The 13,219-nt window shown below is 35.8% G+C and overlaps 1 protein-coding gene across 9 annotated transcripts in view; it reads left to right on the forward strand.

Moving 5' to 3' along the window:
- DMD (dystrophin) overlaps positions 1 to 13,219 on the forward strand; it is a 1,187,916-nt gene that overhangs the window by 388,323 nt on the left and 786,374 nt on the right. For all 9 annotated transcript variants that reach the window (XM_071568723.1, XM_071569521.1, XM_071566241.1 and 6 more), the window contains exons 13-15: positions 4,050 to 4,151; positions 4,248 to 4,355; positions 10,587 to 10,766. In XM_071568723.1, the coding sequence (XP_071424824.1) occupies positions 4,050 to 4,151; positions 4,248 to 4,355; positions 10,587 to 10,766 (390 nt within the window). The remainder of the gene's footprint in view (positions 1 to 4,049; positions 4,152 to 4,247; positions 4,356 to 10,586; positions 10,767 to 13,219) is intronic.

Genomic DNA, 13,219 nt, shown 5'->3' on the forward strand with positions numbered 1-13,219 from the left:
CCCCAGGCTCTGGGGGTCAGGATCTGTGCTAGAAAGAAATCTGCATTAAGTGTATCAAATGCTACTTGATGGCTTATTCCTCTACTGAGGGGAAAGAGGGAAAATATAATTTACACAATTGCATATTCATATTATTCAGGGCACTATCCTTTGATTCGTGATGATGGGTGGGCAGTTCTTGTAAAAATATGGCAAACTAAGTGAGGAGTGTTAAAAAATGAATAGACTATTTCACTTGCCTTGCTGAATACCTTTGAGAGGAAGTTCTGTCTTACAGACTTCAGGGATTTCCAAGACCTGCTCATGCCTACGAAGTTGGGGTGTCCCATGAGGACAAGGATCCAGAAATTTCTCTGAATTACCATCAGCACTTACATCCTGGCTGGGCCATCAGTAGTAGATACCCACTACATCATCTTTTTTTCCATCCCCTTAGTCCTTACCAAGAGGATGTCCAGCATATCATCACAAACTGTAAAGGCAGTGCAATACAACCTGTCGACCTCACATGGCCTGACCTGCCTGTCCCTTCTGAACAGCCTATAATTCTCCTTCCCAGAATTCCAACAGTGGGACTCATTCCACCAAGTCTCACTAATGCAAACGAATATCAGAGCTGTGGGACCTGCCCATTGCGTCCAGTTTATCCTGCTTGTTTCTCATACTGCATGTGTTGGTGTACAAGCATTTCAGAACTACACACACAGCTTATTTCTACCTGGCAGCAAAGACATGGCCCAAATAGTCTCTTTTATTATTGGATATAGACAAAAATGTATTCCCACTCTTCTCGTTACTTTAAAAGTGGATAGCCATATCTGATTAGAAGAGCATCTTTCAAGAAAACTCCATTGTTTGCAGGCTTGAAGTATAGTATTTTACTTTTGATACTTTAATTCCAGTGTTCCCAAGAGTTGTGTTGGTTTTACTCATTTTCTCTTCTTCTCATGGTTGACTTTGACTTTGACTTTTTAGCAGACTAGAAATGTTTCATCTTCTGCTTTTTGTAGTCATAAAGAATATTCTTTCAAAGACCTTTCAGGAGAAAAAAAAAAAAAAAGAAAGCTTCTTTTCCAGGCAGATTTCTCTGAAAATTTTAGTTAGGGCTGTAAAAAGAGATCTTTCAAGGGAGCAGGAAGGCATTTTACTTGTTAGTCTGGATTCATTCTGTTTCTCTGGAGATTTGTTTTCCCAGGTTTTGGGAACAAAACATTTGTGTGCAGTCTGAGTTCCTTGGCATCACACAGGCTACTTGCAGCATGGACTACTATTTGATGTTCACGTGGAGTTAAAGCTGAGCACCACATGATTTAGTAGTCAAATACTACTTTATAAACAGACAGTCCTGACATGATATTTCAAACTTGAAACTTCATGTCTTAAACTTGTTCAACCAAGCAATGTGCCTTGGTCTCATGGTTGTTAAGACCTCTCATGAGAAAAAAGAGTTTAAGGCAGGTCACAGTATCACCTTTATCAGGCAGTTACTTTGTCATTTCACTTAATTAAAATAAAAAAAAAATATTGAGGAGAAAAAAAAAAGAAGAGATAGGTTTGGTGGCTCTTTAAAATCATATTCTGAGAGTAGCATGCAGTATTGACTCAGAAAAACCATTTTTGCTGTGCAAAAAGAGTAAATGTAGAGCCACATATTTGTTCTTATACTCTTGAGGGTTTAGTGTTTTCTAGAAAATGAAACAGAAATTATTTTTGAAAGTATATCATAGCGATAAAGGCAAGTTGATGAAGATTTTATTGCAGAAGTGGAGAATAAATTACATTTTTCATTAAGATCAAAGAACAAAAATAACAAATAACAAAATTCAGCTGCTTGAAAGTGAGGTGTTTAAAAATTCCTCGGGTATGAGGATTTTTATAAAATATAAGTAAGGATATGCTTATGATTTTTGAGCTTATCATTAGCAAGTTAGAAAAAGGTTGGTTGAATATAAACCCCCAGGTGGTAGATATTGCAGATCTGCTAGGTTGTCTTCTAGGCTTGGAGAAAGAGGGGGTTGGAAATGTTGAGTCTGTCTTGAGCTGAACTGTAAACACAATCAGGTTGAGGACAAATGAAGGTAAATATATCATTTTATTGTATTAAGGCTTTTAGGTTTCCAAATCAATGAAATAAGTCAAGGTGTATATTTTCAGAAAAGACATTAGGTGTTATGGTATGCACATCATTTAGCCTATGAGGCTAATAAATACTCCTTATAAAATTATGACATTTTCCTAAGAGATTAAAAAAAAAAAAGGACAATTTAGAGTAGCTGTCTGAATAATTTTCTGAACTGTTCTCTGTCATAAAATTTTTCAATTTTATTTAATGATGAGTGGGGGAAACAAATGAGTAGAATGTGTTCTACTCTATTTCCTGGTAAGTTGAGGCCATAAGTTTCACCATTAAGTGTTTTTTTCTGTTAATTTTGGAATTAGTTTTATGAAATATTCAAAACCTCAACTTTTTTGTATTGTTTTATGAAATATTCAAAACCTCAACTTTTTTGTATTTGTTTGAATTGGTGATCTTTGATCACATAATGTTTAATGGAAAGCAAACACTAACATGAAATGTGATTTCTTTTAATGTGGAAAGAAATCACATTCTTAGGTTTGCAAAATGGCTTGGTTTCTGTTAGATATAATTAGGGGAAAAAAGCAATTATCTATTACAGAATTTAAAAAAAAAATATACCAAAACTATGATCCCAATATTCAGGCTAGAAAAGGCAAACAAAACATTTTGCTGAAAATCTACTTTGTGTTTATGCAATGACTGAAGACTTGTCTATTACTGTGAAACATATTTGAGCTGTTTAAGAATTGATATTTTTTAAATTAGCATTATTATGCTAGTTAATAACTCAGTGGCCTCGCAGCTGACTGTTTAGTCTGAAATGTTTGTTTTGGTTTTAGTGTCCACTCCATGGAAAACATTGTATCTACTGAATTTTTACTTTCTAATTTTACCTTTCATCTCCTAGGAAGTGAAAATAGAAATTTTCCTTCCTGCCAGTAAATACAGCTCAAATTTTAATCTCTTGGTTTCAAAAATTCACCACTTGGATGCTGCACTTTTGCTAAAATTAAATTATAATATCTATAAAAATATATAAATATGAAAAATATAGAATCATACAATATTTCAAGTTATAAAAAAACCTATAGAAGTAATAAAGTGAATAAATAAAAAAGGAAGACACTATTATCCTTTTTTTCTGGCCATGCTTTTGAAGTAGATAAAAAAATAAGTACACAGTAGGATAGAATTTCAAATTTTGTAAGAGGTTTTTATTGGTGGTGTGTGTTGGCTGGTTTGTTTGGGGGGGGGACAGTTGAATAATTTGCATATGATGCTCAGGTGTAATTAAGTAATTGTAAATCATTGCAACCAAAGTTTTATATCAGCTTGTTCCATCGCAGCAGTTTTATGTCTCCTCCTCCAAAGGCTAGTAGGAATTTCATAGAAATTAGCAATGTTTGATTTCAACTAAAATAAAGGAGAGAGAGAACAAGGTAGTGTTTTGTGTAATCTTAAAGTGCATATAATAGCAAATGCTATGAATACCTGGGAAACCTCACTGGGATCTGTGCTGATGTGTTTGCTTATAAGGTGGGGTTTTTTCCTATGCAGTATTTTCAGATGGAAACTTTGATCAACTGCAATAATGGTGAGAATTAAAAACCAAATAATTTTTTTGCTTTGACCCCATCTTTGAGTCATTATGTTTTGGACATAATAAAGTTTTGAAACAGAGGGGTTTCTTTGAAAGTGTAGTACTAGAGACTTAATAGAAAACTGTGTCTGTGGTTTAGTATTAAAGTACTGTAGTCTTGGTTCTATGGCTTTTCCTGCTCTCTCCATTTTGGTTTTATTTTAAATAGACCTAAGGTCCACTTCAGTGTGAAATGCAATGTATTTCAAAGGTATAAGACTGTAAAAAGCAAATTAGGAGAGTGTTTTCATTAAAAAATTTAAAGACCTTGTCTTGTTTAGGAAATAAAACAAGTAAACCAATGCAAAGGTCTCTTGTGCTTCTTCCCAGCACTTTGGAAAGCGGTGGGCGGCCATCTGCAGATGGACAGAGGACCGGTGGGTCCTTCTGCAAGACATTCTCCGAAAATGGCAGCATTTTGCAGAAGAGCAGGTGAGTAGTTTTTAGCAGTTATGAATTGGAATGTTCTTCAAGATATTGCACTGGGAATGGCCTGACTGAAGCTTTTTCTGTCCAATTTAATTCCAGTGCCTTTTTGATGCCTGGCTTACTGAGAAAGAGGATGCTGTGACCAAAATTCGTACAACTGGCTTTGAAGATCAAAATGAAATGCTGACCAATCTAAGCAAATTAGCTGTATGTATTTATCAGTCTTCTATTTTCTATTCAACTTTCTTAATCTGAGTCAGAATGCATGTGGCTTCATCCCACTCTCAGACCATATGGTTTAACAGAACAGCTGTCTCACATTTTGGGGCTGGACATTGACTCTTATGGATGGGATAAGTTCCCTCACAGCCTTGCTAATAAAGGAACCAATAGGTACAGATGGTTTTTTTTTACTGTCACATAAGTCAAAAGCTTATGAACTAAAATGGAATTTGGGAGTCTTGAAATTATATATAGCTTTAAACTGAAAGTTTCTTTGTTGCTAATGCTGGTCTATGTGTTGTGTGTGTAATGGAGTATATATGAACATGTGCAAAGATGTGCATATAAGCACTTATCATAAAGCAAACCCTTTTATGCATTCCTTGAATTTGAAAAACCTAAAGGCTTAAAAGTTGTGAAATGCTGAAATTAGTACTGCTTTACAACTATACCTCAACATCAGAAATCGAGTTACATGCACAAAATGCCCCTTTTTCAATATGTCCTGTACTTTGCTCTTCAGCAAATACTCTGCAGTGCCTTGTCCTTAGGGAGAGAATAGAAGTGTTAGTGGCCTAGAAAGGTGCTGTGGCTGTGGAGGTGACAAACTCATCACAGCCTAGACTTGCCAATGGTTTCACAGCAGTAAGACATTTGTAAAGAAAATTATATGCTATGTGCTATTTTTGCACATAATGATGAATAACTGTGCACGTGGAGGAAAGGAGAAAGTAATTTCAAAGCTTTGGTTAAAATAGGTAAATTATTATTGGTATAAATATTAATAAATGAAATATTTAACTATGAAATTATTTATTAAATAATAACGAATAAATATTAAAATATTAAAATATTTTAAATAATTTGTAATCTTCTGTTTAAACAGAACTATTCTGGAGGGTTGTTTATTTTTCAAATGTGGGGGAGGGAAGTCTCCTAGGCATTATTTCAAGACTGGTTTCTTATACCTTACTATAATTTTTAAAGAGGAAATGATTGTCAATTTATTTTTATATATTATTAGTTGAATATATGATTAATATATTTATTAATAGTTCTTTTTTCTTATTGACTATACATATCTTTGTTATATATTTCTAAGGCTGAACTTTAGATTTTCAAAAATTAATTTCTGTCTTTCTCATCATTCTGTATTAAAAGTAGAAACACTCAGGCCTTGGGTCAGTAAAAATACTATGATATTTCTGAAGATTAAGTGACTTTTAAAAATTTGTTGTATTTTATCTTCTCATATACAAATGTAAAAATTTCAAAAAAACCCCAATTTTATGGATTTCCTCTTTAATTTCTAACTACATTCCATCTGATCTAGAATTGGCCATAAATGTCTTTTTGATTCATGGAATGACTAAGCAGTTAATATTTGTTGGTTTTGATTTTGTTTTTTTTTTAAATCAAGACACAAAAGATTGATTTTTTTTTCATCATCTTAAGACATTATAATTATTACACCACTCCATGTATGATTTTTCTCCCCTTCTTTTTCCTTCTACAACTCTTTAGGGATTAATAAAAACATACATTTAGAAGTACAGAGTTCGATTTTGATTAAAGATTACTTAGGATTAAGTCAACTTCTTTCTAAAGGAGAGAAACTTCATGTAGTCAATTGCCTTAATGCATATACTTCTTGGAAATTCTAATAATCTAACATGGGAGCAGTCTTGAATTTGACTTCAAGCCAGGCTTTTATTATTGCATAACAATCTACAGGCAACTCAGGCTGCTTTAGGGTACCTCAGTGGAGGAAAATGTGTTACAAGAAATTCAGATTTATTCAATAAATCAGGACTTTCAGATTTCAGAAGGTTGCAGAGGAAACAGACACTGAGGTTTGAAATGTTTATCACAAACTGTGAAGTAACAGACTATTAATGGCTTGCAGTCGTTAAGGATAGAACCAGTTTGGATACCTTTCAGAATTTCTTGAAAACACAGTGCTAAAAAGGAAACACTTGAGTAGTACTTTCATAAATTTGATGTACAAAATAAATATGGACTTTTATGAAGTTAAAATTACTTTGCCAGCTTAAAATGTTAAACATTATTGTAATGAGATCATTGTGGTCTTCCGTGAACCAAAATGAAAAACATTAAATAAAGTGATTTTCCCATTGCCCAGATCCTCAACATGGATCATGGCATCCATAATGGAACAGGTGGAGTTTACTAATAGCAACTTTTTTTTTTTTACATGAGTAACCTTGGGGTTTTTTTCATAAATGGGTGATCCATAATGCAATAGTTTAGGTGTTTAAATGTTGGTGATATGCTGGGGGAGCGCTGCCTCTTCTGTGGCTTTGATTTGTAGCAGAAAAATATTGTTTATTTTTGGAATTCCTCTCTCAGGTTTTAGATCTAGTAGCAGTCACCTCCAAATTCCAGTGAGTATATATTTTTATATTCACAGAATGCTAAATAGTCAGGATATTTGTGTATGAAGATTTCCTGTCTTAATCTTGTCTGAATCATGGGGAACTTGTGCATCGCCCACATGATTTTTTTTTTCAGGGAATGTATTCTACTGCTGTTGGAGTAGCTTTTAGAAATAGGGAAAAATGGGATCACGCTATCCTGACCCTGACATGCACATCAGCCCTGTCTTTTGATGTATTTCATTTCAGACATAGGCATGTTTGAATGGTGTAAAGGAGAAAGTGTCACTTAGAGTCACTCTCAGAACGAGGCCAGCTGCTTCAGGAATTGTACAAGGAGTCTGTGAGGCAATGAATTCCTTCACTCATAGGAAAATATTTATATTTTTAACAATATCATAGTTTAGTCCCTCAGTTCGTTAATCATTTCCAGCAAGAAATTACAGCATTAGTTTTTTTTCAATTTAGCCCTTAAGAGTTTTAAGTTTGATATTGTGGTACAGCATATGAAGTTCCAGCCTATTTTTTCTGCCTCTCTTATATGTAGAACTTGTCAAGATTAAGGTCTTGTTCTTTAGCCAGTCTCTTAAGCCTGAAGGAAATTTCTGAAGGTATTTTATTAAACTATTTAGCATTATTACTGTTGATTTGAATTTCTACAACCCTCCTATAAGTCCCTAAGCATTTTAAAGTGACTGAAGTGAAACAGGTCTGCTGAGATGACTCTCACAGTATGAAAAAAATTGTTTCATGTTTTTCTCACTCCTCTCTTCTATATTTGCTGCACAGCATTTTTTGCCCTTTCTAAGTGATTTTACCACAGAGGCTCCATCAGATAAGCTCAGCTTTGGGCAGTGGTGGGACTGTTTTGGAGCCATCTGAAAGTGGTTTTATCTCTCATAGGGGCAGCTCCTGGTGTCTTCTCACAGAAGCCAACCTTGCAACTCCCCTGTTGCCAAAACCTTGCCATATAAATCCCATAAAGGTGCTGTCTCCCTTGTTCTCCCCAGTGTTAGTAGTTAGATTTTCATTGTTATTAGAGTAATTGGAGTAAAATATAGTTTGACCATTGCAGCAATTGACCCAGGACTAGCATTGTGGTAAAACTGATATAAAGTCAGTTAGATTTCTTTTTAATTTATATACTGGATATGTGATACATGTAAGGATTTTTTTTTTCAGATACAATTGGTTTTCCCAAGAATTGTTTGTGTTTTACTAATCTCCAATGGTTTGTTTCAAAGGATTTATTCAGTAATTGTATGTGAAAATTTATCTTCTTTGTCCCTAATTCCCTTCTGGTATCTTCTTAGTCTAAAGGTCAGAAAACTGTTTAGTCTTTACTACTTTGTGCATATATTGACTGACTTTTCTCCATTACTTTTCCTGATGTTGATGGTCAGTTGCTCTAGTTGTAAAAAATATGTCCTTAAATCCACTGTTATTTTCCACCCACCATTTATTTGCTGACATTATGATTGTCTCTGAATTCTTACACGAGGCAGAGGGTGAAACAGGATGTGGGCCAAGCTGGAAAATGTGATGCACTGAGAATGGAGAACTGAGTTGAAATTTTGCTGTCATGTATGGCACAGGCTTGGTAGATTATTTTCATGTCCTGTGTCTACATTTTGGAATCTGTAAAACTCATCTCTTTTTCTTGTAAAAAAATTTAAGAGCCATTGCAGAGGTGTGCAAGATCTATCTCTACATATTTTTAGCAAATGTTCCATTAATATAGAATTAAATCTTCTCCTGCTTCACCTAATGCAATTCTTTTTTACTTATTATAGAAAATAAATTAGCTATTACACTATATTTTTACTGAAATAAGTCTCTTAGCTGCTGAAAAATTGCAGTGGATGCTGCTGGTTAGATTATTATAACAAGTAAAGAAGTTTTTGATGATGTTTAAGGAAGGGAAAACCGGCAATAATTATAAAATTAAACAAAAAAGTAGTAGAAGCACATTACCAACAAATAAAAAATAATGTTCAAATATCAGGGCTTACAGTATACACTTGACAGAAGTTATGACAGAATATATGATAATTAATTTCATAAAGCAAAGTACCATTTCTCATCTTGCAGATTGATAAATTATGTAATTTTTTGGCTAGTATTAGTATTTTAGGTCTTGAAACCAGCTATTTCTAGGCTATTCTTGTATTTGTAGAAAAAGATAGAGCATATTTTTGATTATTATGACCCACTGGCAGATTTTTATTAAGGAAATGTGAAAACAGACTCCCCCAGTATAATTTAGAGGTTGACTGTATCTATCACAGCAGCATATTAGGTCGTAGAGAGCAGTACCTTTGACATAGAAAGTTGTAACACCTTTTTCTTTCTAGTGTTTCACTTACTGCTTGTGCTCGTTGTATCTTGGATTGATGCTGAACTCAGGGGTGTAAAATGCAGCTATTGTGAGCTGGGGAGGTTGGGAATAAAACACTGCTGTTCAGAGTTAACCAATGTTTCCCAGGGCACCATTCCTTTTATACTGTCAGGCTGTGTGTGGTGGCTGCCACATGAGCCTTTTCTGACCCTGTAGGTGGAAGAAGAAGGTGTATGTGTATTTATGTATATATATATATAGAGCAATGCTTGAAATTTAAGGTGGTAAACTGTTTTATATCTGCTTTCCTCCATCTGCTAGATCTCCAACTATACAAACAGATGCTTGAATATAAAGTTAGCTTTTATTTCTTAGGAATATACCAATTTAAATTTTCGTATCTACTGGAACTAACATTAGTAATTCTGATGTTTCAAGCCTCATCTGAATAGAAAGAGTACTAATTGCAAAGACTGAATATTTCTTTTTCTGAGCTGTATTTTTGATTATAGTTTTGGATTATATGGCTATAGGAAACTATATGTAGATTAAATTCTGTTGTCTAACCATTTGTTTAGTTATCCTTTTCATGCCTTGAGGTTAAAATGCAATCCACAGCTGCATAGAAAGGTCAAAATCTGGCCATGGTTAGCACAGGTTAGGATGAATGCTTAAGGAATGGAAATCAATGGAGTAAACCAGTTGAGGCTTTGAAAAGTAAACCCAGGTGAGAACTGGGTGATCCTTGGGTCTGTGGATAGCCTACTTTATAAGCAGTTTTGCATGTATGGATGTCAGGAGTTTGAAGATCCCTTGGCAGGACGCCACAGTAGGGCTGTGAGGACTGTTAGCATCCATGGTTCAGGCTGGATGGCAGGGTGTAGAGCTCAGAGGTTGTACACAGGAGTTCCTGGGCTCTCATCTTTGGCACACTCAGCAGAGACCCTGGGCTTCCCAAGGGCCATTAATCTTAGCTCCTTCTTTTTTTCTTCAATAATCCTGGATTTAGCTCAAATATTATTTTTCTAGGAAACTCCTTTTTTCCCCCCTCGAGTTTTAATATACAGTATATAACAAAATACATTGAAATTTTAAAGAAACATGTTTGGGATGTTGATATAGTTGTTAACATTTGTGCAGTTTTAAGGTTATTAGTGTCACACAACTCTAAGCTTTTTGATTTATGTCACCACCTGAGGCATGCTGTGATGTCCAGAGTTCTCCACCTGCCATGTTAAATTGCTTTTTGAACTTCAGTGTGTCTATTCCACTATGTCAGCTCTGCCAGCATTTTTTACAGTAACAGCAACATGGAAATACAGGAGCCCGTAGCCATTTTTCATTCTTTACAATGTTCTCTTGAGAATTTTAATTCTAAGTTTAATTTGTGTTTTTTATGGTGTTTTTTTGTTTGTTTGGTTTTTTTGTGGTTTTTTTTGGTGTATGAATTATTGTTCTTTCTTCTGATACATTGTCTAACAGATCCTAAAAGGAGACCTAGAAATGAAGAGGCAAATGATGAGTAAGCTGAAGTTGCTCAGCCAAGATATCCTTGCAGCTGTGAAAAACAAAACAGTGGCTCAAAAGCTGGAAAGTCGTCTTGAAAACTTTGCGCAGCGCTGGGAAAGCCTTGTGGAGAGGGTGGAGAGCAACTCTAAACAGGTTTGTACAAACCATGGGTCTAGCAGCTTTATCCTTTGACAGTCAAATGCTTGAAGTGGTTTTGGTGCTGTTTGTCATCTTGGTTTGTTGTTTTTGGTGGAGTTTTTTTTGACTTGCATGATTAATTAAGATGTATTTTATTTCTAGAACAGCATAATACAACTATAATTTAACTTACCAGAATTTTATTTCTCTCTTTAGATTTTAATCTTTCTTGTGTTGATTATTTTAGAATCATAGAATCGATTGGGTTGGAAAAGACCTCCAAGATCATCGAGTCCAACCCTTGGTCCAACTCCAGTCCCTTTACCAGATCATGGCACTCAGTGCCACGTCCAATCTGTGTTTAAAAATCTCTAGGGATGGTGAATCCACCACCTCTCTGGGCAGCCCATTCCAATGCCTGAGCACTCTCTCTGGAAAGAACTTTTTTCTGATCTCCAACTTCAATTTCCCCTGGCAGAGCTTGAGCCCATCGTGCCCCCTTGTCCTATTGCTGAGTGCCTGGGAGAAGAGACCAGCCCCCACCTGGCCAGAACTTCCCTTCAGGTAGTTCCAGACAGTGCTGAGGTCACCTCTGAGCCTCCTCTTCTCCAGGCTAAACACCCCCAGCTCCCTCAGCCTCTCCCCACAGCACTTGTGCTCCAGTCCCTTCACCAGCCTTGTTGCTCTTCTCTGGACCCGCTCCAGCACCTCAATATCCTTTCTGAACTGAGGGGCCCAGAACTGAACACAACACTCAAGGTGTGGCCTCACCAATGCAGAGTACAGGGGAAGGGTCACTGCCCTGGTCCTGCTGGTCACGCTATTTTTGATCCAGGACAGGATCCCATTGGCCTTCTTGGCCACCTGGGCACACTGTTGACTCATGTTGACTTGGGCTGTTAACTGTGTTTTCAGGGATGATACAATCAGTAATGAAAGTACCCTTTCCATTTAATTTATTTTAAACCTGTAATAATGCACTTTTAAAATGGCTGTCTGTAGAATAGCACTTTATCTGAAATTAGTTTAAGAACTGTCTGCTAGTTAAAGTGAATATTTTTCTTTTTTTCAACAGTAAAACTTTATAATACATTGCTGTTTTACTTCTGCCTATGTTATGCTGGTTTACAGATTAAAAAGAGAGGCCACAAAAAGAGAAGTTTCTTGGAAAACTAAAGAAATCAATGCATCCCTGTAAGCAAAGTGCCAATGAAAAATTATAATCTGGTATTATTTTGAGCACTTTATGTTAACTGTAATGTAATGAAGAAAGAAATTGAGGTTTTGAACCACGTAACGAAATTCAGCTCTCTGGTGTAGTACCCAAAGCAATACACAATTATTTCACCTAGCCTTCTGTCAGCATCTTTTTCTTATTGGATTTAAACCCAAGTCAGCTCACTTTTTCCATTCCATTATCTCACTAATACTGAGTTATTTTTGTGCTATCATTGTATGGCTGGTGAAATGGACATTAAAACTTTTTCATGGTAACGTACAGCAGAATGTTACAGCCATGCACCTCTGTCCTGTCCACAGAGGGTGTCTCATAGTTCTGATCAGTTTGATTCAATTCCCTTGAGCTTGCTGCCCTTTTTTGTTGCTGTATACTAATACTTCTACCAACTTACATCTGGGTAATTAAATAAAAGCTGCTATACTTCCTGTAGTGATCTTGCTTTCAGCTCATGCCTTGATATTTTAGTTTGTTCTTTAACAGTTGGAAAAAATCAGCTGAAGCTGGAATAGGGAGGAAGAAAACAGGGGAAGGACACAATTTCACTTACTAACAGAAGTTTATGCTACACGACTTTTATAAGCTGAAAATTTGATTTACTGATTGTATATTTGCTGTAGAAAACATGTTGTTTCAATGCAGAGGAAAATCCAGAGATGCATTTTTGAATTTGGGGTGGCTAGAGTCCAATGATATGAAGAAGTCAGTCACTCCAAAGTGTTCAAGAGTTGTGTAGATTGGTGATCCCTCCTAGAAGCAGGTACTAGTTTTGAAGATAGAACTTGGATTGCAGAAAAGATAGCCTCTTTGTGAATTGAGTTGTCCTGAGGCTGTCTGCATCAGAGATCAGCACCACTGGGAGATGCTTTGGATTCCCAAAACAGTGTAACTGCCTTATAATAGCAGAACACTTCAGTTGAAAACCTTCTCCTGGAAGGAGAAGCTGCTTTGCTTGGGACAGAGTTGGTGTTCTGTTGAGTGCATATTGCTTCAGGCTGGAGAGACATTGCACAGTCAGTTAAAACTGAAGGACCAGTTCCTGAGGCAGTGTTACACAGTTTAGATAGGAGTTTTACAAAGTACTGGTGGTGTACTTATTGCCATGTGTTTCTATGTGGGCAGGGCATATAATGTCAGTGGGGTTTATACATTTATTCACTACAGAGCTGGGCTGGTTTAAAGGTAAACCAGCAGAAGTGAACCCAACACAGAAGAGATTATAAATCAGAAT

The sequence above is a fragment of the Pithys albifrons genome, chromosome 1 (genome assembly GCF_047495875.1).
Source record: "Pithys albifrons albifrons isolate INPA30051 chromosome 1, PitAlb_v1, whole genome shotgun sequence".
Taxonomy (NCBI): Eukaryota; Metazoa; Chordata; class Aves; order Passeriformes; family Thamnophilidae; genus Pithys; species Pithys albifrons.